This window comes from Tympanuchus pallidicinctus, unplaced genomic scaffold (genome assembly GCF_026119805.1).
Source record: "Tympanuchus pallidicinctus isolate F22 unplaced genomic scaffold, pur_lepc_1.0 scaffold4, whole genome shotgun sequence".
Taxonomy (NCBI): Eukaryota; Metazoa; Chordata; class Aves; order Galliformes; family Phasianidae; genus Tympanuchus; species Tympanuchus pallidicinctus.
In genome coordinates, this window is record NW_026294758.1 from 3,880,039 (window position 1) to 3,907,015 (window position 26,977).

The 26,977-nt window shown below is 40.9% G+C and overlaps 1 protein-coding gene across 4 annotated transcripts in view; it reads left to right on the top strand.

Moving 5' to 3' along the window:
• The window catches only part of PALM2AKAP2 (PALM2 and AKAP2 fusion), a 249,014-nt gene that overhangs the window by 124,764 nt on the left and 97,273 nt on the right, over positions 1–26,977 (top strand). For all 4 annotated transcript variants that reach the window (XM_052701322.1, XM_052701324.1, XM_052701325.1 and 1 more), the window contains one exon: positions 20,291–20,373. In XM_052701322.1, the coding sequence (XP_052557282.1) occupies positions 20,291–20,373 (83 nt within the window). The remainder of the gene's footprint in view (positions 1–20,290; positions 20,374–26,977) is intronic.

Genomic DNA, 26,977 nt, shown 5'->3' on the forward strand with positions numbered 1-26,977 from the left:
AAGTTCTGCTCAGACATTCATCACCCTGTGTCCATTCTTGTGAACTATTTGTAACTAACTGTGGTGCAAACACAGGCTGTTCCCTAAACGACTTCACAAGACAACAGAGTATGACACAGCCCTGCAAAACTTTAAGTCACCATCCACTTTCACTTGTGGTAGAAAAACTACCTACTCCTTCATCAACAGCGTCCAGGTGATAGTAATCCACTTTCCAGATGAGATGAGGAGGGAGACAAATTAATAGAAACAGAGCACTCTGCATCGGACTTGGAAGAGGATACTTCCCAGCACATAACCCAAAGGGAAGAGGGGGAAATGTTAGTGACTGAGAGAGACAGTGGGTTGCTGCAAATCAGGAGGAGGGAGCAGGTTGTATCACTGACACTGACCTGCAAATTTAGGGACCTAGCTGTTGTAGCAAGAAATGAAATTAGCTCCTGACTTTTATTCATAGCAGCTCCTCCCAGTATAAGGAAACTCTCTTGACTTAGCCAGCAGCAGTGGAGATGCTGATCCAGTTTCTAGGAAGAGTACCTAGCTGCTCTAATGGATTCAGTGTGACCTCACATACATCTGTCTCCTACAGATCTACAAAGGTTTGCAGAAACAACACTATCCCCAGGATTTTAGTAGGAAATCTAGCCTGCTAGCTACTTTCCTGGGCCCAAGTTTTATCATCTACTTTATGGTTGTATTTTAGAATAATTAACACTACCCTACCTCTCAGTGCTATGATAATGAGTTTGTTAGCGTCTGCCACAAGGCCACAAGAATATGGGGCATAATTTGTGTACACATCACAAGATGTCCTCTTGCTGTTCAGTTCATGGAGATATTTTGCTCACATTCTGCACTGCTAATCCAAAAAATATGAGCTTTCTGGCAGTCGAAATGAGTTTTTCACAGTAGTCAGGACTTTTCTGGAAATGAGAGATTTGCAATGATTATGGAGAAAAAGAGAGTAGTGGTAGCATGTTTGACTGCTTGTAAGTGGGAGAATGAAGGAGCAGCTGGAGAAAAAAAGGACTTGTGCCCAGGGGAAATGGCTTCAAAAATAGTTCACGTTCTCAGACATGACTAAACAGCTCAACTATCTTTTTTGAGTATTTCCATAACACACTACTGGCTACAGAGTCCCTGCAGCTATAGATGAGCCTGCTGCAGCACTGGAAGCAGGATGGTACCTTTTGTGGAGCAGAAGTGTGTGTTGATGAAGCTAATTAACCCTGCAAAGGAAGAGGTTATCTATTCCCCTGAGCATAGCCTCATGCTACAAAGACTGTGCTGCTCTTTATCCAGTGTATTTACCTTTAGGCATCACTGCTTTGCGCTCTTAGACATCCTGAGGCTTCTGTGGAAGGATGTAGTTTAGTAACAGCAGAAGATCTTGATCAGTTACATTTCACTGAAACAAGCTTCATGTACAATACATAGTCCTGACAGTCTTTAAATGCTTTGTTGTGCTGCATCACAGAATCACACAGGATTGGCCAGGGTTGGAAGGGACCTCAAGGATCACGAATCTCCAACCCCTCTGCCACATGCAGGGCCAACAAGCTCCACATTTAATACCAGACCATGCTGCCCAGGGCCCCATCCAACCTGGCCTTGAACACCTCCAGGGACGGGGCATCCACAGCCTCTCTGGGCAGCTGTTCCAGCACCTCACCATTCTGTCTGTAAAGAACTTCCCCCTGACATCCAACCTCAATCTTCCCTCCCTTACATGCTTACAGGCTTAGATGTTTCTCCTCAACACACTGTGCTAAGTCATGGAAGCATTTTTATGATTAGAGAAACAGGAGTTCATAGACAAATTGTTGGTGCAGTAGAATAAGTGTTTCCACCTGCGGAAACAGCAATTGAGCAATTTTATATCACTAGGTATGACCACGTCACCAGGGAGATGGGATAAAGCAATGAGGCTGCTAAGTATCAAGTGCAGTAAATGTGCAGAGTTCCGCACTGAGAACACAGTCAAGCAACTTGGTGATAGTCTTAGGTATTATTCAAACAAGAAAATAGAAGAAACTGTAATTTCTGGGTTGACATGTAAAACACATTCTAAATGCACAAACAAGCCCAGCAGAACTGTGATTTTCCAGGTCTGTTTTTCTGCAGCATTTAAAAGACTACAAACATGATTTTTAAGTACTGTTCAATTCAATGAGTAAACATAATATGCCTTGGAAAAGTTGCTGAAACATTGCACACTATTTCACAAGTTAGGATTTAGAGCTGGGAATAATGTGATCGATTGATGAATGCATCACAGAATCACAGGATGGTTGAGATGGAAGGGACCCCAAAGCCCACCCAACCCCAAGTGCCTGCCACGGGAGCGCTGCCCCCCAGCAGGTCAGGTTGGAACAGGGCCCACCCAACGTAGCCTGCGCTGCCTGCAGGGATGGGCACCCACAGCTTCTCTGGGCAGCTGTGCCAGGGCCTCACTGCCCTCGAGTGAAGAATTCCCTCCTAATGCCTAATCTCAATCTCTCCACTTTTTCTTTAAACCAATCCCCTTGTCCTATCACAATTATTAGACCACGTAAAAAAGCAAATCTGCTTACAGCTGAATGGAAGCTGAATGGGAGTGAGTTTCCAATTACAGTCCCTGCGGTAACTGCTTTGTACCAGAATTACCCACTATCAAAGCACTTGTTTCTCCTCAAGTTCCAGCCTTATCTAGTCAGTCATTTTCAACTATGTATAACTATGTCAAACAAAGTTTGGCAAAAAAGGTTAATAGAAAAGCTTATTTTTTTCAGTAAAAAGCTGTTAGATCTGTGAATTACGGTGATTCAGATTACTGAGAGCCTGTTGCTCAACTAGATGAGGAAAGAGAAAAAAAAAAAAGTAGAATTAAAAGATACTTCCAGCTCTGTAGCCCAAGCTGGGGAAAAACACAACCCTTCTACTAGCTTATGAATGCCCAGGAATGACATATGCCCTAAGAGAAAGAGCCAGACATGTTCTTAAACTCAGAAATGCAAATAGTCCTGTGTACTTCAGTGGATCTGCCTGTATCATTCCACTGCATTGAAATCTCCTTCACACAGCCTCAGACAGCTGACGGAGGGGCAGAAGGGTCTCCAAGACATCTATTTTGCTTAGATACCTTCCTTTGCCTTCCCTTACCAGCGAGCCTGGAAGCCAGCAGCATGTGATCTCTTAGAAGCATGGGCAAACATGATAATGCTGGGCTAGGAGGGAAGTAAAAAGCTATTGCTGTGTGACTTTCATCTGGAGGAGCCTGGGAAGATCATCAGCACTGGAGCAGCGAGCATAGAACAGTTCTGATTCAACGGTGACAATAAGCAATCAAAAACAGCAGGGAGCTCTGCCACACAGAACCCAAACCACAACTTTCTGAACTGAGTAGTTGTTAAAAAACAAAGCTGTTTTTTTTTTTTTTCTCAGTTGAAAATGCCTTGCTGGAGGTGCTTCCAAAAAATAAAAAATAAAATTAAAAAAAAAAAAGAAGGAATAAGCAAGCCAATATTTAATTTGGAATACGCAGAATTTGGCATTATACAAACATTCTCTCCAGCTTCTTTTCATCCAGAACTGTTAGTGTAGTTCAACACAGTTTCATTCTCTCAGTGCTCATTTTTTTTTTTAAAAAATGTTCTGTTTGGATTCAAGGGGAAAATTCACTTGTCTGCAGCCATCACAACACTCCTTGCTGGAGGCTGGAGGGCTGACACTACAGTTTCAAGTCAAGTGTGTGATAATGAAGAGCTAGCCTTGGGCAACAGCTGTATGCTGTCAGTCCTGGATGACGTTTTTTCTCTGCTTGGTGTGCATAGCTGACTTTCTCACACCTCTCACCCCATGCATCTTTCCCTTCCCATACAGATTTGCATTAGCACCCTTTTGAGCCCCACTGTGCCATACTGGTGTGCCATACAAACTCGTCCAGATTGATGCTGTCATCAGAATAGAGGACTCAAATTGAATGTCCATTGCCATGTATGTAAAGACTACCATCCCCTTGAGCAGATGCTACAGGTTCCCAAGGGCAAACAAGTGATGGGCTGTTACTGTTGCTGGGCTCATTTGTGTGTAGGTACCCTGAGCAGAAATCATCCAGCGTCCATGTGCATATCACTAAAAACCTGTTGGGAATTCTATTGTCTGTAGGAAAATTGACTCCAGGCCAAATGTAATGTCTGAATGCAAACCAAACCTTCTCTTTCTCATATTCACTACACAAAGAGAGAAAAATTCAAGGCAAGAGGCCGAAGGCAAAGTAGTAAGAAAGTGAGAAGTGATCAGAGAGACACTGATCACCTCTCCACAGAGAAAGACACAGATTAAAGCTCTTCAGATGGACATTGCTTCATTCCTTAGACAAGTCACCTGAAGCATTCCCCTCTATTTATCTGCATGTCTACCTTTTCAGCTGGAGACTCCCTGTCTTACAGTAGCAGTAGGAATAGTGGTTTGTGACTATAAGGGCTGTCTTCAGCAAAGCAGTTCTAGAGATTCCTGTCTGTTCCAGTCTGAATAATTAATGCTGAATGTAATGGAGTTACTGAGACAGAGTTGCTGGCTCTATTTCTTTCTCCTCAAGGAGAAATCTATGTGTTTGGGTAGAGATAAGCTCTATCCATGCAAGTCTGTGATGCTATATGAGTGTTACTATCACCACAAGAGCCACCAGCTGATTAGTCATGTGAAGAGCATAGATAAGAAAGCAGGACCTGGCACAAGTAGGGCACAGGATCAATTCTCTGTTGAAACTGAGTGGCATCACACAGGCTGTAAAACATGTGGTTTCTTTTAAGTCCACACACTTGCATTCCCATTCTGGCCCAGGAAATGGAGAGCAGCAAAGGTAGACAGGTGGACTAAATGGTCTCTGTGGTCTTTTCCAACATTAGTGATTCTATTATGCTAATCAGAGAAGGCATGGTTGATATTCACTAGCTCCTCCAGAATGAAGAGAGGCAGGAGAAGCTGGGCCTAGTGGTAGGAAATGTTTCTGAGAGGAAGGAAGAGGAGTACATGTCAGTCATAGCTGTAGACTTTCTCTTCTCCTCAGAAGATATAAAATAATCAGGATATTTCTTTTCCCAAATTATTTGGGAAATATGAGAATAGTTGATTAGCATTAGAATAGCTGGGAGCATCAGTTTGCAGATCAGTTTAGATGTGCCCACAACAGCAGGGAGCACAGTAAATTGCAGGAGGACAAAAATTCAACTTTTTCAGCACTGATACTGAATGAGGTCTGGATTCCAGACAGCTTGACAAGTCAAGTCCCCATTTGGAAAACTTCTTCCTATTTCCAAATCACAGTCCTACTTTTCTATGAGCAACCCATACATCATACAGTCCTCAATAAACAAAACCTCAGCAGACAAAATTAATCTTGGGAAACTTGATTTTCATCTTCTTTTTTTTTTTCTTCTTTTTGTAGTGCAGCCTGTAGCAAGCTTTTCCTAGGTCATATCTACCATAACACAAAGACAGATATGCTGTGCTGGTGCTTGAGAGTAGAGAGGAATACAGGCCACAAAGATCAGGAACAATCCCAAACTTCAGTGCCAGGCAAGGCATAGGTTTTGGAGAGTGGCGAGGAACACCATATGATTTAGAGCTGGACCTGGGTACAGGATTTTCCAGGAGATTTGTGAGCCAATATCTGTGGTTCTTTGTGGATCCACAGTGCTGTACTGTAAAGAGGACTATACCCACATCATTCCTGCTTCTAACCGGGTCTGTAGACAGACATGAAACGTATCCATAGCACTAACTTCAAGCATAAAAGGTCCCATACTGACCTAGACAATTTCCCAGACAAATGGCCAGCTTCAGACTGAATATAAATGACAGAATTCAAGTTTTCAGATTACTTCAGTTAACTTTCAGTTAACTTCACTTCAAAATTCTGTCTGGGTTTAAAGATAATCTCTCCGTAATCTTTGTTAGGACAGGATCAGCCCAAGACCTTGTCATTTTTGTCTTGAAAGCTTCACTGAAACACCGCTTTAACATTGTGCAGGACTCAGCACTGAGCTGAGATCTTACCATCACAAATAGATTTCTGCTTGCAGCAATTCTGACTTGCGAGCACGCATGCATAGATGTCTGCGTTTGTGTGTGTCCTTCCTGACACAACCATTACAAGCTTCAGTTTATGGGGGGAAAAAATAGTTTTAATTCTCAAAGGCTAGTTCTCTGTCAGCATTTGCCATTAGTTTTTTCAGTTCTACCCAATCTGAAGCTCCTCGAGACAGAAAATGCCCTTTTTTTCTCATTGTTGATATATGACATGTTTGCCCAGGATGTAGCAACAATAAGACAGATGTGGAAAATATATGACGTCTCTTGTCAAGACCGGGCCTCAAACCCACAACTGAAAAAACCTGGTAAACATTCAGCTGTGCAGCACTACCCTCTCTGGGAGCAGCAGTTGGAGTCCTGGCCCTGCTGCAGTCAATGGGAGTCTTGTTACTAGTTTCTTGGGACTAGGCTATAAAATAAATCTCTGTGTGTGAGTTTGTGCAGGCCTAGATCTTAAAAAATTCACAAGCTAAGGAGTTTTCTATATGGAAGTATCTACTACTGCACAGAAACCATAAGTTTAAATAAATATATGACTATTATAAATACCTACTTTCCATGGAGGGAAGTTAATTATGAAAGAAAAGTCTATTCTGAAACCCTGAATATCTTGTAAAGCTTCCTCACATGTTAAAAAAAAAAAAAATCATTACTAATCCTATGAATGTAGCTAGTATGTACAGTATATTCTTTTCATCTTGAAAAGAGTGATCTAAGAGTTCAGCATTAAGTTGACATTTGGATTAGTTTCTATTCCTTCAGGGAATTCCTCTTTCATTTGTATTAGACCAGTGAGATTGAGTAGAACATACACTGTACTGCATGATCTGTAGGGCTTCAGTTAAATAGGACTGACACCTGATGGGGAATGAGGGGCTGCTGCATTACATGTAGAAGTACTGCTGGAGTGAGTGGTTCAAGAGAAGGAGGAGGTTATAGGGTAAATAAGAACAGCAGGACTGCTCCCAGAAATATTGAATGGAAAACTACCAGGATCATGAACATTTAAAATAATTACATGGTGCCAGGAGGGTATTATTTTTCTTTTTAGGCGAAGTAATTTACCCAGTAAGTACACACAATACAAGCCATAGCTTGGCAACAGATGTACCATGAAGTTAGACTTCTTTCAAGAATCATATCTAAGTCAATGACAACTTAATACAGTTCATAGAGAAGTGACAGCATCTCACATTTCAACATCTGTACCTCGTTCAATTGACTTGGCCAGATATATCACTACATTAGCCACCAGTGTAGGTATTTATGGAATAATCTTCATTACTTCCAAGCAGTAAGTAAAGAACTGAATGGAATTGGTCTTCAATATCTAAAGTATGACAGACACTTTAAACCATAAGATATATTGTAATATTTAATGTGTATTTTAAGACAAGGCAAAGATAGGAGTACGGTAGTAAGTCTTCTCACTGTAAAAGTTACTATCTTATAACCATTCTGTAGAGAAAGAGTCAGGGTACTTTAAAACACACCTCAAAACACCCCTGAATATTTGCATCAAAGTTATCCACGCTCTAAAATTTTCCTTAAGATCAGAAGGAAGACAAATTGGATCAAATTCCCGTGGTTCTAGAATACAGGATGCCCACAAAAAACATACAAACAAACAAACAAAAACTTTTAAAAAAGCAAAAAATTGTTCTGCTTCTCCTCTGTGAAAGGCCCAAAGGTCATCAGCGTATTGAATAAAGACAGCAGATACCTTCTCTGCTCTCTGATGCCTCTGACCAAGACTGGCTGTGGCCTGATGAAAACGAGCAGACCATGCAGCTGTGCAGCCATCCTTGTGATGCTGCCATTTTAAGCTTCTGTATGGAAGGAGGGTTAGAGCACGGTTAATAATGTTTTCACCCAGTCCCAAATGTTCTGAATCTGAGCTCTTCACTATTTCTCATGTAATGAAATGTCACAGTGTTCCACTGGGGCAGAGACGTGCTATTACTGTTACATACAAAACAAGGAACAAAGTGGTTGCAATGCGGGAGCCCAAACAGTTCCTCAGAAACAATTTTCCAAGGCTGAAGTGGATTCTCCTGTTAGCACATTTTTAGTTCTGTCTGAGCTGAGAAGTCCTGAACAGAAAAGCTAACACAAATGGCTGTATGTTCCTTCATTGTTTTCTGTTTTCTGCAACCTTATGGCAACTTACTCTCAACACAATTTTCCAGAGAGAATTACCAGAATTGCTGATTTCTAACAGGAGCAGCCTGACATAGGCAAGGCAATCAGTGCGCCTTAAACCACGGCAGTCAGAGATGTCATTACACAACAAATACAGAGCGTTATCCCATTTTATCAGCATATAGTCTACTTTTTTATTTTATAGATGCAATAAAATAACACATTACAAAACAGGAACTGTTTGGCAAATACTGAAAGAAAAAAAAAGGGGGGGGAAGGGGAGGGGTGGGAGGGGAGGGGAGGGGAGGGGTGGGAGGGGAAGGGAAGGGAAGGGAAGGGAAGGGAAGGGAAGGGAAGGGAAGGGAAGGGAAGGGAAGGGAAGGGAAGGGAAGGGAAGGGAAGGGAAGGGAAGGGAAGGGAAGGGAAGGGAAGGGAAGGGAAGGGAAGGGAAGGGAAGGGAAGGGAAGGGAAGGGAAGGGAAGGGAAGGGAAGGGAAGGGAAGGGAAGGGAAGGGGGAAAAGGGGGAAAAGGGGGAAAAGGGGGAAAGGGGGAAAGGGGGAAAGGGGGAAAGGGGGGAGGGAAAAGGGAAAAGGGAAAAGGGGGAAAGGGGAAGGGAAAAGGGAAAAAAAAAGGGGGAAGGAGAAAGGGAAATGAAAAGGAAAAGGAAAAAAAAGGAAAGGGAAAAAAGAAGGGAAAAAGGAGAGAACTGCCCAAGAAAAGATGAAGGGAGAACATATGGTACCTCAGTAGTCACGCTGAACTGTTGAGAGCAAAAGCGAAGGAAAAAGGAATGAGGAAATGCTAGCCTGCAGTGCTGCCTTCCCAGATGTTCCTTTAGAGAATGAATATGTTTCCCATTGTAATTCTAAGCAGAGTTCAGCATCCAACAGCGACTCTTGCAGAAATCCAGAGCTCAGGGAGCTAAGTTCAGATTCAGGGAACAGCAATTCATAGTCCCATTCCACTTGAGTTGCACTGAACAAGCCTCTGCTTGTGTCTCCATCTGTTTATTTCCATTATCTACATACAAAGCCTTAGGCCAGGCACTGTCTCTCAATGGTATTTGCATTGTGCTTAGTGCATAAAATACCTCTGTTCATAAAGGCAATTATTTTGTAAAGTGTAGGCTTTAGGGTAGCACTGAATATTTCATATGACCACCACCGCTTTCCAAACAAATAAATTCCATGTGAATTCAACTATTCACCTTTCTTCTGTTAAAGATAGAGAAGCAAATTCAGCCCTGATGCAAATGTGTGAGCATCCCATTGACTTCAATGGCCATTCAGCTTAGCTCTGTCAGTACTGCATTAGGCTGTGGGTCCCATACTGTCTCTCTGCTCTTACCATCTGTCATTCTTTGCTAATCTAATTCCTTATTAAATAGGGCTTCTGCAGTGAACGTGAACACATTCTGCCGATCCTTTCTCTGCAGCAAACATTGCTAAAGGCTAAAATTCCTGAAAGTTACAACTCCTTTGAATGTCTCTGCTTTTGAATACCACATGAGGTTCTTTTAAGGTGGCCTGAAATTCAAACTGTTAATGTTTAATATTCCAGAGAATTCAACCTCTTTGTAATCATATATTGGATATTCAGATATGCAACTAAGCTGCTTAGGAAATTGTTACCTGCAGCAGCACACAGATCCATTGTCTGGCCTGGAGGGTAAAAAGCACGAGGAGCAACAGTGGCCCCAGGCTTCTTCAGGCCAGAGCAGAGGAGGCTGTATTTTGGATTTGGATTTGGGAGCCACGGGTTGGACCCAAAGGTCCTTGTGGTTCCCTCGTAACTTGGGATATTCTGTGATTCTGTGATTCTATTATTTGCTGCTGTTCTTAGAAACAGAGTGTGGAAAGTCCGAACAAAATACTGGAGTAGTTAAAATAAATCAAGTGCAACAGTTAGTTCTGTCTGTTACTCAGCATGTTGTGAAAAGAATTGAATAGTTGAATAAAGGAAGAAGCAGTTTTGAACTTAATTTAAACTCAGACTGAACTGGTTATGAAATGAGAGCTGCCGAGGATCAGGTCATCTGGCTCTTATTTAAAGCAAAAGTAAAATCAAAAACCCAAACCTCTCATCTTTTCATCATGCCTCCACAATTTCACATTTCAGGCAGGACTCGACATAAAAGCACAGTGATTCTTTCAAATTGAGGCCTTCTAATTCTTGCTGAATTTGGAAATATAAGAAAATCCACAGGAAACTCATTTTTCTATATTTCATCCTCAGTTTTGTGGACAGGATGGGTTTGAATGTGCAGTGTGACATTTGGTGTCCTATTCCTAAACGTTCTGATATTTTCTGGTCCTTCCTTGTGTTCAGAGTTTCTGCACAATGTCTGCAGAACAAGCCGCCACTTTAAACTGTTACAGTTTAAAATCTTGTGAAACTAAGTAATAATTCTGGCACAGAAACAATAAGTAATAGAGTTGCAGGTAATGTGAATGCTAATTCAAGCCCTGATGTAATTTTATGCTCTCTTCATGCATTGTTCCACTGGTATTATGGGCTTACTGTTGAAATGAAAGCTGTGAAAAATGTTTATCAGTAGTCTGGTGTAGACCCTACACTGCTTTTTCTCACCAGGATAGCTAATTGCCTTGGGAAGATGCTTTATCATAACTCCTCAATGTCTGTGCTTCTTTATCAAGGCAGGAGTGGAAGGAACCAAGCAAATAGACCCAATGAAGGGAAAGAGGCATACAGTACAAAGCTAGGGTGTAGCCTGTCCAGATCAATACTCTCATCAGGCATGGAAACTCCAGCAGGTAATAGTCAAGCCATCTGACTGCCAGAACTTGAATGCTAGCATCAAGCGTGCATTCAAGATGAAGCATTAGTCATAATTGGTTTTTGATGCACTGGGGAATCTAAGTGTTTTAAAACCTCTCATTGCCTAAGGAATGCTTCAGATTTCAAGCTTAGTCAATGCATATCATGGAAGAGATACACAGCTATGAAAGAAAAAGCAGAAATGAGCTGGTAGGTTCCACAAGTCTGCAGACTGTTTTCTTGTGGACTTTGGATCATGCTGTAGCTGATTTTTACATCCTTGAAAAGTCCTGTTCATCATCCTGCAGACACAAGTGTCACAATTTTTGCACTGCATCAACAGGATTTGCTTTAAGGACTGCAGGTTGTGACTGTAAAGAAGAGGGAGAGGACAGAGTCTATGATAAGCAAAGTCTGGATCCAGCACCCTCAGGAACCCATGGCTGGCCTGTGTTCATTGGGAAGCGTAGGGCAAAAGAACCACTTTCATCGCCAGTCACATTTACTGCCATGATTTGATAGGACTGGCAGGCAGAACCCAGGTTTTAAGTTTCAGGACAATTTCTTTACTTTGTCTTTATCTGTGAAATGTGGAGCAGCCTCAGAAATTACATCCAGTTAGCCTATGTAGCAGGACTCAAAAAGCACTCATGAAGCTGAGGTCGTTATGCTTGTCACAATGTTCTAAGTATTGGCTGTAAGGTGATTGATGTGGCATCACCCAACATCAGACTCTGTGACCTTCTCTTAAATGTTAAGCCTTTTAGGTGCAAAACAGCACATTATTCTGATATAATACCATAATATTTTATTTTTTTTTTTAGTTTGGCTTTTGCTTTTAAAGCACTTCATCTTTTCCTCTACTAGAGAGTCAAGCAATCCTTTATTGAACTTTTCCAAGCATATGGCTTAGATAAGAAACATCACAGGAGTTTTGACCAGCAAGTTATGTCTCTTTTGAATGTTATGTCTGGAAAATGAAGCATTTCACTACCAATTTTAAGCCTGAGTAGGTGATATGTAAGTAGCTGAGAAGGATATACCATATCTGGGAATTATGTTTGCCTGGTGATTTGCTTTTTTTGGGACAAGAAATAGTACTTTGAAAGCAAACCCTATAATTTTTCCTAATTATATGTCATTTTCTAAGATTGCCAAACATCCACAGAAGCCAGAGCCTGATGCATCTTCTATAACTGAGCTGTAGCTTACTCTATAAGTATTCTCTCTGAAATAATTGAAACTGATTAGCATGCAGCTAAGTTTGGGTGAAGATAGGTGACTTTGTCCTCAAACATCTGAATCTTATCTCTGATCTCCTTTTGTTAAAAATAGGATTATTTCAACCGTGCACAATTTCAGTGATTTTAACTTGACTGTTGAGGCGTAAGCCCTGTTCAGTGCTCTGGGACTCTTCTCATAGAAAGAAGATCTACTCATTCTCAAAGGAGAATTCTCAAAGGGCCTCAGAAAGCCCTCTCTACTGGATTTAATGGTTTTCCAGCAGTAACATGGCTCGTGCCATGATGACAACAGAGTCCACCTGCAGCATTAACTCACATGCGTGTGTCTGAGAAAGAGCAAGATCTGACTCTGCTAGAGCAGAATTTACAGCACTCAAGCTAGCACATGTATAGAACAAATACAGGATTGAGAAGCGTTTTTTTTCATCACTCTTAACAGTGATAAGATTATAATAAGGCATTAATTAATCCATCATCAGCCAGGCAAAAATGGCAGCTTTAACTTTGCTATAAAGAATTGATATGAAGTTGCCTGTTAGAAAACTTGCACACTTACTCAAAGTGTGTGACGTTATAATCTTAACACAAAAGCAAGCAAAAACTGAGCTCAAACTTAAGCCAGTTCAGATAGTTTGAGCTACATCTACCCCACTGCAGTTCATCCCTTAGCAACCACAACCTAATCAGGAAGATGAGTATACCTTTTGTGTATAGTGTCAGGGATCTTGTTTTTGCTTTGACAAGGTCTGAAATATTCCTTCAAGGTTTTATACTGCAAAATCACTTTGTTTTGTTTCTGCCTGGAGTTAACTATGAAAATTTTGTACTTCTAGCAAGGTGGAAGAATTCTTATCAGAGACAACTGTATCTGGTTATTCTAAGTCAACTAGGTGAATGCTACAGGGTGCATGTTAGAACTGTATTCCAGTAGTGTGTGTGCAGTCCAATCATTTCTACTATACATTCAGTGAACCAGACACTTCTGTCAGATCTCTAAATGAAACCAGATCCAAAATGCCACACTGAAGGAGACCATGAGGTGTAACAGAAAAATTGACAGTGATAGATTCTCTCATAGGCACTCTATTACTATAGCCAAGTGTCAGCAGAGTATAACTGTCTCTTCTCCTCCAAAATAATGCAATCTGACACATGTAAGGATCTACTCTGTTGAGCCAGGCAAGTCGCTCTCATAAGGAAAAAACAGCAAAATGTAATTGGAAGAGTCATCTAAAGATATAGTTTGTTGAAAAATGGGGATTGCTTTCCTTCATCTCCACCAACTTTACTGTAAAGGCGTGAACACTTACTTCAGAGGTCCACTGCTGAAGTATGCTTTGCCTGCTACTCAAAGGCACCAAAGAGGGAATTAGGCTTGACTGGATACTTATCACTTTTGACATTTGAGGAAGCATCCATAGCATTTTCTGGATATGTATGAAGCCTTTTCAGCTTTTGGCTCATGTGGCTGCAGGTCTAACTATAGGTAACAGATGGGGCTGTAAGGATGTGCCTCATTTGCTTCAGTGTGTGCAGAAAAGTGCAGCAAAGACAGTTGATTAACTGATTCACCTTGCAGTTAAGCAAATTGAATGCAGTTCATTCTACCCTTGACTCTGCTGAGAAGGTTAGACACACATCTTTCTGAAATTAACACACATGCGTCACTCAGGAGCGAGAAACTCCTTAGGCAGATACATTGAAATGAGCACCACCAGCAATTTGTCTCCCTCATCACAATACAGACATGTACTTCTAGTACTGTTTGTATGACTGATGGTTTGGTATTTTCTCCCAGTAGAGCATGGTGATCAGCAGGAGATTATCTTTCCAACTCATTTGCTCTTGCTGCCTGCATTGCATCAACAGTGCTATGACTCTTCGTGGATGCAGTTTCACTTTGCAATTGAGCATTAATCACTTGTGCTTCTCTTTATAACATTCAGGCTATCATAAACCCTTGTTCAAGGTGATGAATTCATTTTTCTGCTGCACAGCTTCCACTTCCGCATACAAAACTAACACTAGATGAAGTTAGTAGGTGATCTGCTGTCTTAGTGATAGGACATCACACTTTTTGCCTGGTGAAATGTGAGAATGCACTGTAAGGCAAATTATTATGAGTAGAAGAACAGACTCTCAGTTTTTCCCTTTGTTCCACCCAATTCAGAATTTTAGCTCATTTCCTCGAAAAATATCAGTGTTTCTCTCTCAATGTCATCATAAGCTGTATGCTGTGAACAAGAAAGCTGAGATTGGAAGCAATTTTCTAAACAACACTACAATCTCTGCTCTTAGAATAGCTTTAACCCTAGGTCTGGTCTGTACTTAGGGTTTCATTGAAAAAAAAAAAAGAAAAAAAAAAGTAGATTATGATTTTGAGGGCTTTATGCTAACTTAGTAAAAGAAATTGTGAGCTTTTTAGTACACTGGCAGCTATTTTATGCTACTGCAACCAACTGTTGGGAGAATTTTGCCCACGGAGTAAAGCCTGTAAGAAAAATGCACAGTACAAACACAAGCTAGTAGAGTTAGTTCACACTGGCAATGGGTTTATTACTGTTGGTCACTGGAAATTATATTGGTAGATAGAAATTCCTGGTTAAAACAAGTAAGGAGAGAAGTTTGAGATTGTTGTTGCATGGCCTTGTCACTACCAGCTTAAGCTGTGTCTGTTCTCCCAACATGCCATCCCTTCCCACACAACTGAAGAATGCTAAAACCACACTGGAGTACTGCTAACCTGGGCTAATAATGTCTTTAGCTGTTCCATCTGCAACTACTAATGCAAGTCTGTTTATGGGATTCCTAAAAGGGCAACTTACTACAACCACAACTAAATTGTGCATACAAAATTGACTACTGAGCCTTTGATATTCATCCTCTGTAAAGGATGCAAAGTACTTCTGGTGTGGTCAAGACCCAGCCAGCACTCTCTGAGGAATGACACCAGTCAGGGTTGCTCTCAAATGGGGCATATGTTCTTTCCCATTCCCTTTTTTTCTTTTTTTCTTTTTTTCTTTTTTTCTTTTTTTCTTTTTTTCTTTTTTTTTTTTTTTTTATTGGTAAATAAGTGCAAAACACATCAGACAATAAAATCTGGGTAAAACAGTAAGCAAACAGTCCTTTGGAGGAGAAATAAGCAACTCAGACAAATATATCACATCATTAGTTCTACAGTGTGTGCACCCACTCCAGTGAAGAATATCACAGTCAGAGGTGGAAAAACAGATTAAATGAGCTAGTCATCTTAAGACAATTGCCATCCAAGAGACAGTTACATCATAAGAGAAGTGGCACCAACAGTAATCTCCATAGCAGTTTTGCTAAGAGTGATGATTCTATGGAAACAGAAACTAAAATACTCCTATTTTAACAGAATGAGATGAGCCCTCAAGGGCATATTTTCCTTACTATGCTTTCTTATCCTAAAGAATAATAAAGTTTCCTTACTATTGTTCCAAAATATAGCAAGGTTGTGATTCCTAAGTGTAGCATATGCTAAAGAAAACTAAATGCAAAAGGCAGATAAATTAGCAGTTTTCTTTACCTCTTGAATTATATCTTTGTCTTCATGTTCATGCTCCCATTCTGGAACCCCATGAAGCCATTAAGCTGTTTTGTGGTTCAGTAAGTAACTGTCAGCACTCTTGCTGAAAGATCTTTTACCCTATATGCTCTCTGGGATTTTTTCTCTTCCTTCAACTCATTTTTTTTCCCTCCTTCTCAATGGCCTTTTATTATTCACTGTAGTAACTGGTGACAAACTCTATTTTGTAGTTTAACATAGCATCCGTCTGCTGAGTCAGCTGGACACTGTCAAGAAAGCAATATAAGTACATAGTTTGATCTTAGTTTTTAATGACAAGTTGTATCTAGCTGAAAGAAAACAGACTAGGAAATAGCAGGAATCCCTGTGGTTCAAGTAAAGTGAAAACAGTTGCTCCAGTGAATCCCACCCCTTGCCTCTTCAAGACCAGATTGTCCAGTTTGCTGATCAGGGATTTATGTCATTGGAACTGAACTGTTTCCTTCCAATCTGACAGGGGTAGGATGCATTCTGGTGAACAACAACACATCAGCCAGCAAAAGTGAGGTAGCAATACCCTCCAGAAGACAGGAACGTCCAGACTGGGAGAGTAAATGTCCTTTGACACATGTGTGCAGCCTACCTTGTCACTAAAAGGGACCACACTTGGAAATAACGCCTTCAGATCCCACAAATAACCTGAGAATAATACACCTTAGACAACTACCACATTTTGCAAGTGAACATCTGACTGTGCTCTAACTTCATAGCAGGTATAAATGAAAACCAAGGAGGAAATGAAGAAGGCTAGATTCAGTATAATTCAGTCACTGTGGGAGTTTTCCTGGTGAATACTCTTAAGTGCTTTTTCTGTCTTTTTCTCTGAGGAGACAGAATTTCACCCTAAATTATGTTCCTTCCTATTATGTTCCTGCTCTTATGTTACAACGCATCTCCTTGGGCCCTGCATCAAGTGTTTATTCATTTCTTTAGCAAGAGCACGCTGACTGTTTCATATGGACACAGACTACTCCTGAGCTAGCAGTTGTATAGGACAGGGCTCCGAGTGGTCACCTTTAAAGCACAGAGTGGAATCTATAATCTGAAAGCATAGTGCAAGGCGCTCTGCTGCTAAAACAAACAGTGAAATTAAGACCTTAAATCTGTGGTTTCCTGTGCTTTTGGTTATTATTGTTGTTCCTTGGTTGATTAGGCTGGTTTTGTTTGTTTGGTTGGTTTTTGTTTCTTCGTTTTTGCATTTGTAGACTTACACATTTTCTAGAACAGCATTTGCCCTCTGTAATCACAGAATCATAGAATCAGGGAATGGCCTGGGCTGGAAGGGTCCTGAAAGATCACGAATCTCCAACCCCCACCACAGGCAGGGCCACCAACCTCCACAACTGATAGTAGACCAGGCAGCCCAGGACCCCATCCAATCTGGCCTTGAACACCTTCAGGGAAAGGGCATCCACAACCAGAATCACAGAATGGCCAGGGTTGGAAGGCAACTCAAGGATCATGAATCTCCAAGCCCCTGCCACATGCAGGGCCACCAACCTCCACATTTAATACCAGACCAGGCTGCCCAGGGCCCCATCCAACCTGGCCTTGAACACCTCCAGGGACGGGGCATCCACAGCCTCTCTGGGCAGCCTGTTCCAGCACCTCACCACTCTGTCTGTAAAGAACTTCCCCCTGACATCCAACCTCAATCTTCCTTCCTTCAACTTAAAGCCATTTCCCCTTGTCCTGCCATTAACAGAAATAATAATTAACAGTAATAACAGTAATAACAGTAATAACAGCAATAATAATTGACAGTAAGAATTTAACATGCCTTAGGAGCTGAATTGCATCTTAAGGTTTCTTTTCTTTCTCCAGGCCTCATAGCAGTAAAGCAGAAACCCTGACATACTGAGGTCAACTTAAGCAAACCCTCCTGACGAGGGTACTGCCCCAGGCCATTGCTAACCAAGGTAGAGGTGCTTCCCTCCACAGTCACAGCCCTGGCCATGAAGAAGTGAAATTCAAACACCAACTGCTGAAGTCTCTCTTTGATTGTTAGGAGCACTGAGTGAATGTGGGCAGGTGTTTTCTGATTTCTTAATAGTTCTTTTATGTTTTTTTCATCCATACTCTGCACTTTCACTGCACCTGTACCACCAAGAACTGGGCATCTGACTCCCGGTTTTGAACATCATCTTTCTTGATAACGTTTGCTGCTTTCTCTCTGGCTTATGGAGGTTAGCTGAGAACCCAGACCAAATTCTTTCTCAATAGCTGCATCTTGGTTTCACTTCCAAGCTTGCATGGGTACTCCTCTTAAGGAAAAAGACTGTTAGCTCAGCTTCATGCCTGTTGTATTGTCCAGTCATCTTCATTGTTAAATTCCTGTCATCCATCAAACCCTATTCACTATTGAAATGAACAGCAAATTAAAAGAAACAAATAGCTCAGCACAGCGCTACACAGAACTGGAGCTAGTGCGTACAGAGGTGGATGAAAAGCCACTGAGCCCTAATAGTGCTGATGGAGCTGCACTGCAACTGTTCTGGTTGAACTATTTCATCCTTCCCTGCAGAAAATGAGAGATGGAAAACTTTAGCTGTGCTAATAACAGCATGAGCAGGTACCACATTTAACCATTACAGTGTGCTGATGAATGTGAACATGCTTCAGACTTCTATTTATTCCAAGTGAGATTTCCAAGTTGCCAGGTCCCTCACACTACAGAATACATAGTAAAGTCTACTGAGGCTTATAGTACCTGTGAGCTTGTGAGATATGCAGAAAGTTTATCATTTTCTTATGTACATATTTTATTTCAGAGACCCTGGACTCTTTTTTTTTTTTTTTTTCCTTCCTGGTTTAGTACTGCTGTAATGACCTCTTTTTAAACTTTTACATCTTTCCATGTCAACAAGTCATATAAGTTACAGGTGGACACTTAAGCCAATGCCAGTGCCTATCAAGAGTTATGCAGAATGTTAGTCATGGCATGGATACGATATGAAGCAACACACATCTCCCTTTAAAATCCTGGTCACCAGACTGTCCTTCACTTTATGTATATAGGCCACGTTTACATTATCATCTTGGCTGAGAACAACAGTAAGTTTTTAAGTGTATTCACACCTTCTCCCTCTATCACGCTTATGAAATGTTGAAGTGGGAAGGGATTCACAGTGTGTGATGACTTTGCTGAATCACAAGAGAAAGTTGTTCCAGAGGAAATCGAACCAGAAACGCTTCTCCAGGGACATGGGAAATAGCAGTCACCAAACCCCAGTGGAAACACGAATATTCAAATCAAGTGCTAACTTTCAGGTGTGGTAGTAACATTCATCCAGGGAATCAATCTAAATCTAGCCTGACATTAATTTCTGGAAATATTTGCAATATAGATATAGAGACTGCAGCACCAAGCCCTCCCATATTCTGATCCATATTACTGCTCAGCTTCCTTGCTAATGCAAAATAGCAACAGAGGCACCTACACAAGGAACGAATGCTGAAGTTTGGCGAGTCCAAATATAGTGCAGAAAAGGATATACTGGGAATGCTTTAATGAAGTTTTTAAAAAACTGCTTTATGTCTCCACTTGTAGAACAATAGAAGATATAATCTGAAGTACAGATATTAGTAGAAAATCTGAGCCTCAGTATTCTAAAATGCTCTATATGCTCTATCTATAAGAAAATAGTAAGGAGGGTCCTTTTGGCCTCTAATTAGCCCAGTCTGCAAAGCATGAATAAGGCAATCAAAGAAGTGAACCAGAAATAAATAAATAAATAGTCACCTGAAAAGAAATAGAAAAAAAAGAAGAAAAAAAAAGAATAAAAGGAGGGGGGAAAAACAACAGAATGAACTAGTGGTTCCTGCAGCACCAATTCCAAAGCAGCAATGCTCCAGGGGCATCGTAGCAGAGATGTACGCTAAGAAAGGATGAATCCTGTGGTGAAGTCATAGTATTTGGTCATTTTATGGACTTATCAAAAATACTGAGGTCAGAACAAGAAAAAAAGTCTCCACTTCCACACATCTAAATGCATCTTTATACCCAGCAAGAGGCTACCTGTTGGCTCTGTGGGCTACACAAGACACCACAGCTCAGCATGTGGGAAGTTCATTCACTCTTACCTTCTTCTCAAGGCTTAATGTTGATATAGGAATAAAACTGCAGAAGTTCTTCCTCCAGATGGGACTCACGGTTGCCTGTACCACAACCTGTAAGCTGTGATTGCAATCCTGACCTCATGCAAGTAGTGATGCCTAGAGGTTGGTTGACAAATTAATGGCGTTCACTAATAAGATGGTCTTAGTTAGGCTCCTAGATCCTCATCATTAGCCCTTTCCTTAGGATGCACAGAAAGGATAGAAAATCCTTCAGCTTCTACTCAGCATAGGACAGGATGGGATGGCATGGGATGGGACACTAATGGTGGAAAAGGACAGGAGCAAAGCAATCTTTCAGGCATACACATTCTCCATGAACAATGAAATGTCTTTGGTCTTGTAGGCACAAGAGAAATGGACATGCTGCCAAAAGACCCGCAGAGGCTGTGCTCCTTTGAAAACCCTGAAACTGAGGAGAGGACAGAGGTAAGTCTCCTCTTACCAGAACTGATACTTAACATCCACAACACTGAATGCTTGATAGGATGAGTGCAACTTCCTCTACAAGGAGAGTATTGTGATGAGAACACTTCACACGGCAGACTCTCTTGTTGTGAACTGCATTCCTCTTAGTGCTGCTGTGCCTCTCCCTTAGAATCTGAAAGCCTGGTGCCCACCTCCTCCTCTCTGCAATGGGAAAATCAAGAGCCTGCAAAATGCTCAGAGAGGTTGTCCTTAGCTGGTAGCCTTGTGTGGTTGAGTTACTCATACTAATGAGAATCTTGGGTGGAAAAGATGTGATGGAGCTATTCCTTTTTCTTTGCTTTTCTCTGTATGATCACATTCATCCCACGTGTTTTTAAAACAGCAAAAGAATTTGTAAGAAAAATGTTGGGAGTAGAAAGGGAGTGAATGGGCAATGTGAATTCCAACATGGCTGAGACATCCATCTTCAGGGTAGCTGGCACTGGAAGGCATGAGGCATGTGTAAAGACAAAAACAATTGAAGACTCTTAAGCAATTTGGTACTATACAGTTTGTTTTAGACTTCTCTAAGGACAGAGGATTTTATTATAGTTAGTTAAATTTAGCCCAATAACTAATTCTTCTGTTTAGAAAAGCACTGAAAGAAAAATGTCAGCAAGTAATTATCTTCTTGTGGCCTATGAGTGTGAGAAGTGCAGGTCTGCTAGCTCTAAAATCTTAAAGCCAATGGTGAATAATCAGCTAACATCAGTATATGCAAAAAGTTTGGGTTTTAAATGAGAAAACTTTAAATGCAAAACCTGTTTTCAAAACTCTTTCTGAGATTTCTTTCCTCATGTACTTGCTAGTGTAATTTGCCTTTTTTTTTTTCTTCCCAAAATCAAGGTTTTTCTGCAGTTTTTACTGAAATGCAAATTCTATCCAAAAGGGGCTGAACACCAACGTGACATCAAAAAATATCACACTGCTAGTAAACAGGAAAGATGAATCCAAATATATGTGCATAATGGTTTAGCAAATTTAAGGTTAAGTCGATACCAAGCATCCAATCAACATGCCATCACAGGTGCCAGTCCATTAGAATCTGATTTTCTTTAGGCAAATAACTTACCACAAGCAGTAAAAGTATGGTTCAAATTGATAATTCAAAGCAGTCAAAATGAAACTTTAATATTACATTAAATCAGCTATGTAAATCATTCCAACTGTGGTTGGAAGGTGGAATTGCACAGGCATTTCCAGGTATTTTGATTTTGCGACTGTAAGTGCTCTGCTCAGCACCATATAGCTTCATGGCAGCTTGAGAATCTCAAGCAGGACCTGCACAACTTCTGGGAAAGCTCTGAGCAGCCTCTAACATTCTCTGGATGAAATTAAGGCCATATTTCAGGAAAAGGAGGAAAAAGTTCAGTGACTTTGGAATGTAATTTGTTTTAATAAATTAACTCCGATGCTGGGGAGTGTAACAGCGCTCAGAACAACATCTGACTTAACACTGATTACTCCTTAGTTTTAGAGAAGATGTCACAATTCTTAACGATTGCCCCCCACTACAGGAGGATATTTAGTGGTAGAACTTGGTCAGAGGGAGGTTGAGCTGCCATTATCACTGGTGCAACATGAGCAGAATCTGCAAAATGCCATCATGTGAAAGTCAATAAAGACCATGAGAGTATATTGACCAGTGTGGAAGAAAATTAACCATAGAAAAAAGTGAAGCACTGAAATTTTCATTAATGACTTGCTAACTATTAGTGGAACAGAGAAGCTTAGTGTTTGAGACAGAAACTATGTGGAATAGTGGGACAGAAACTTATTTTCTGAACTTGAACTTGCTGAGAGAGAAAAATCTCTAAGACCAAGAGAAAGCTGACAAAGAGAAAGCTTGGTTCTTTTCTGACTCTCAGTCAGTAGAAATCAGGAAATAGAAATTAGCAGTTCTTTTTTTACTTTCAAGTGTGTACTTACTCAACTTGGAGGCCCAAGTTATCACAAAATTCTCTTCACTTTCAACAGACTACTAGCAAGAAGTAACAAGCATTGCTTAGGTCCAAACTGCACACCTGACTGCATGGTTCAAGTAAAGGGAAACTGCACAGGTTTCAACAAAGCATAGGAAATGCTTATGTCTTGTAGAAATGGCTTTCACTAATGAAGACGTGATGGGGGTCTCAAAAGAGGATAGGCAGTAAGCAGATGTTACACTTGATGCTTGGCAAAAGGCAAAGTAATATGCTGTTCTGAAAGAAAGAAAAAAGTGTGATCCTTCCAAAGAGACACTGCATGTAGCAGGCTCAGAACTAGCCAGCTGGGCCCACTGTGAAACACCACAATGCTTACTAATATCTCAGAGTTCTGTTGGTTTCTTCTCCTTCTTCTTCTTCTTTTTTTAATAGTTAAAATTTCTTCTGTTTCTTCGTTATGGCTAAAACACATTCTGTTAAACTTGCAGCTCTTAGGGAGTTCAGAACATCATGTGCCATATTACTGAGCCTTTCCTGCAGCTCCCAGTTAAAAAAAAAGAGAATGTGTATAGGAGTAGCATAAACTGCAGCTGGTTTTCGTTATTTTTTACACCATCATTACTGCTTACTGGTAAAAAGGAAGATGATACATGAATACATCATTTGGTTTCTCTGCAACACTATTGTACATGAAATTGGGAGATTACCTTGGTGAACAACTCCTAATTTCAACGGAATATTTATGATTATTAAAAAGTTTCAGCAGTCATATACTGGAGATAGAAAACCTGGTTTTGCTCTTTTCTTGGTTTTATGAAAGATTTAATCACTGAAGGACCTCATTGAGTCCAGGCAACTCTGGAAAGATTAAATAATTTTGCTGAGCAGCTACTTAAAAACAAAACAAAAAAAAAGCAGAGATTTCAAAGGTGCAACTCCTGCCCCTCATCCTGCTTTTTATGTCACTGCCATAAATGTACTATGGCTTCAGATTTTGCAGATGACTGAAAATGGCAAAGAACATCTGGGGAAACACTGTGCCCCAGAGGGCAGTGGGCATGGTACAGCTCCCCAGGGCAGCGGGCACAGCCCCAGGCTGCCAGAGCTGAGGGAGCATTTGGACAATGCTCTCCGACCTAGGATTTGGATTTTATGTGGTCCTGTGTGGAATTGGAGATTGGATTCAATGGTCCTTGTGGGTTCATTTCAACTCAGAATACTCAGTGAGTGTGTATAATCACAGAATCACAAAATCCTCAGAACTGGAAGTCTAGTCCAACTCCCCTGCAATGAACAGAGACCACTACTACAGCTAGATCAAGTTGCTCACAGTCTTATCCAGCCTCACCATGAAAATATCCAGAGATGGGACATCTACCACATCACTAAGTAACCTGTTCCAGTGCCTCACCATCCTCACTGTGAAAGACTTTTTCCATATGCTTAACCTAAATCTACCCTCTTTGACCTTGAAACCATTTCCCCTTGCTCTGTCACCACAGACCCTGCTGTCCTTTTCTTTCCTGTAGTTCCCCTTCAGATACTGACGGGCTGCTATCGGGTCACCTTGCAGCCTTCTCTTCCCCAGGCTGAACAGACCCAGCTCTCTCAGCCTGCCCTCACAGGCAAGGTGTTCCATTCCATGGCTCATTTTTATGTCCCTCAAGGCAAGGTACATGCCAGTTTGACAGAGTAAAATCATCTTTCTTCTGTGGATGAAGTTCTCCCCAACCGGCTTGTGTTAGCCCCAGTTTTCATTGGCCTGGTCACTGTTGGAGTCCAATTCCTAGTGGAGTCAGGGGAGCTAGTCTGGGCAACAGAGAGGAGGATCCATCCAAGGTATGAGCCCTACATATAAGCGCATAGCTAAGAGTTCACTGGCAATTACAGTCTCTGCTAATATTGCTCTGGAGTCTGTCTTCATATCATGAAGGCAGCATTAGTCCAAGAAGCCAAGGGACTTGTCAGTCATGCAGAGCAATCATAGCCATTATGCTTGACCTCTGGCATTATAATTTTATTCATGTGGCTCTGCCTGGAAGCTGTCAGAGGTAAGCAACAAGATTGTCACACCAGCAGTGTGTAAAATGTGCCTACTGAGCTTCATTTCCAAAGACAAATAAGACTGCCTGCTCAGGCAGTATTTGGATTAGACAATAAAATGCATAGCAGTTTCATAGTGCGGAGCAAGTTCTCCATATAGAACAGCGTGTATTTTTAATTAGCTAGCCCATAATCAGCTTGCTCTTTCATCTCGTTATGGTTTCATTTTGCATGTTTTTCCTTCTGATGATTGAAAAATGAAGCTATGACCCTGGCTTGCTGAAGGAACAATCGGTCCACCATGGTTTAGTCATTTGGCCTCTTCCCTTGTTAATTCAAGGGCAGATCTGTAGTAGATTCTGATACAATGGTTGTGTGTGGGGGCAGTGAATTTCTTCTCTGAGCATTATCCAATTCTCTGTGACTTTGTGTGGACTTCTAGGTGGGCTTGGTTTTCCCACTTAATGATTTCAAGTAGTCCCAACCATCTTGAAGGGAATGACAACAAACACTGCTGCAATGGAGCCAGAAGGAGCAAGCATCCAGATTCTCACATAGGGAAGGTTAGTTAAATTGTCTAGAGAAGGCAGCTTCTGCGAAGTCTCACATTTTAATGAGCAAAACTTGCAAGATTAAAAAGATAGAGTTTGCAGAAGCACTCATTAAGGCAGCATAAAGATAGAAATGTTAAGATTATGGCAAGAAGGGCTTGCTGTTGTTCTGTGTAACAGGGATTTAACTCCCTGGAGATTAGTAGGGTTCCCTGCTTAGGAATTAAAGCAGAATCAGAGATATTTCTCTCTTCTGTAATTGGCAGAAAACACCTGTGACAACAGTGTACAAAAAGATGACATGACAAAATGTGACTTCCTGCATTTAATTAATGCTCAGAACTAGTGTAAGCATCACGTTGGCTTTGCCTGTTTATTAAATGTGTGGGGCTTAAGAAAGCTGACTTGTTTCTGAGGCCATTGCTTGTGAGTTAAAAAAGCCAGGAGCATTTCTAATAGGAGCCTACAAAATTTTAATGGCATTATTTGTAAAAATCACAGAAATATTTTTTTGTGTAGCAGTATCAGTCCAGTTCTTTTCTTGCTTTGCTGGTGCAAAAAGTTTTGTGCAATGTCCTTTTCTGCTCATTCTAATTTCTGGCACGAGACCATAGTGGCTCCTCAGCTCTCAGAATCCTCATGCTCATCACAAGAGTCTGTTTTGCTGTGACTGCAACCCCTTGTAATTCAGACTCTTTCCCAGATACTTCTTTTTTCATTAACCCATTCAAACATTAAAAACAAACAGCCTGCTATGTTTGGTGCTTTCACTCCGCCTTTCTCAAAAGCCCCTGATCATCTTCCCCTTGTATTCTGTCTCTGCTGCAAGTCCCAAGTCCACTGCTGTTTTAGTTTCTGCTATTTTTTCCCTCATTTGCTGCCACTTCAATCTCATCTTTTTGTGTTTGCCACAGTTGCTTATCTCCCTTTTGGACTTTTTCCTGGGGGTTACTCTGGTCCAGTTTTCCCTTCAGGGGCAAATGTCCCCGCTCCTCAATGCTCATTGTTGCTTACATTTTGATAAGATCCTCTGGCCAGATAAGGAATCATTATGTTGAATAAGATAAACTTACTAAAGGAAAGCCTGCCCCCACTCCAGGTCTCAGAAAACACTTTGGATCCGTCTATGAGCTGTGACATTAAAAAAATCACATTTTCTCCCTCCTCCTCTGCAGTTTTGATGATTAATGGCAACAAACTATTTCTGCGTTATCTCTGTTTGCACAACTGGAATTTATAGTTACATTTATAACTCAGCCCTTGCAAATAAAGAGAAGACTCAATAAAATACACCATCTTTCAGTGTTTATGCACACATATTTAAACATTTCTACACTGTATATTTTGTGGATAGGCTACACAAACAATTTTACTAACTCTACAGAACTGGCTTTTGAATATGGAGTCTAATGTATTTAAAATGCTGCAGGACAATACTGCTTTATTCCCTGCAGACAACTTTATCCTTTGTCTTGTCATTTTTATTGTTCTAGTGGTGGTGAATAAAACCTGCATCTGTTCCTTAGGAAGGACTTAATCCAAAGCCCACTGAATGCAGTGGAAGAGTCTCCACTGGGCTTTGGATCAAGCTCTTCAACTCACAAACAAACGCCCTTTGTTAAGATATGCTATTCAAGTACTGTACAGAGAAGTTTCAGAGGTTCCCTATTTCTAAAATAATACATGTTCTTTGAATTTTTTTTTTCTTGCTAAGCCTGTTATTTAGAGGAACAACATGCAACTGTACATAATCACTGAAATACTGTAATCTTTGATTAAATTGCCCAGAAGCTGATAAAACGTTGAGTATATATTAGGCTGGGGTAAGAAGTTCTGTATTTATATGGCTCTTCCTATGCATGCAGTAATTCAGAAACAATATAGAGACAGACCCCACCCCTGAGGATGCTCAGGCTCAAACCTGACGAGGGCAGACCTCCCTCGGGAATGCCTTATGTTGGTGTTATTGATGAAGCAGACATGAAAGAGTCTGCTCTATTGTAAAGAGGAATAGCACTGAATGGGATTTTTTCTGCACTTTGGAAA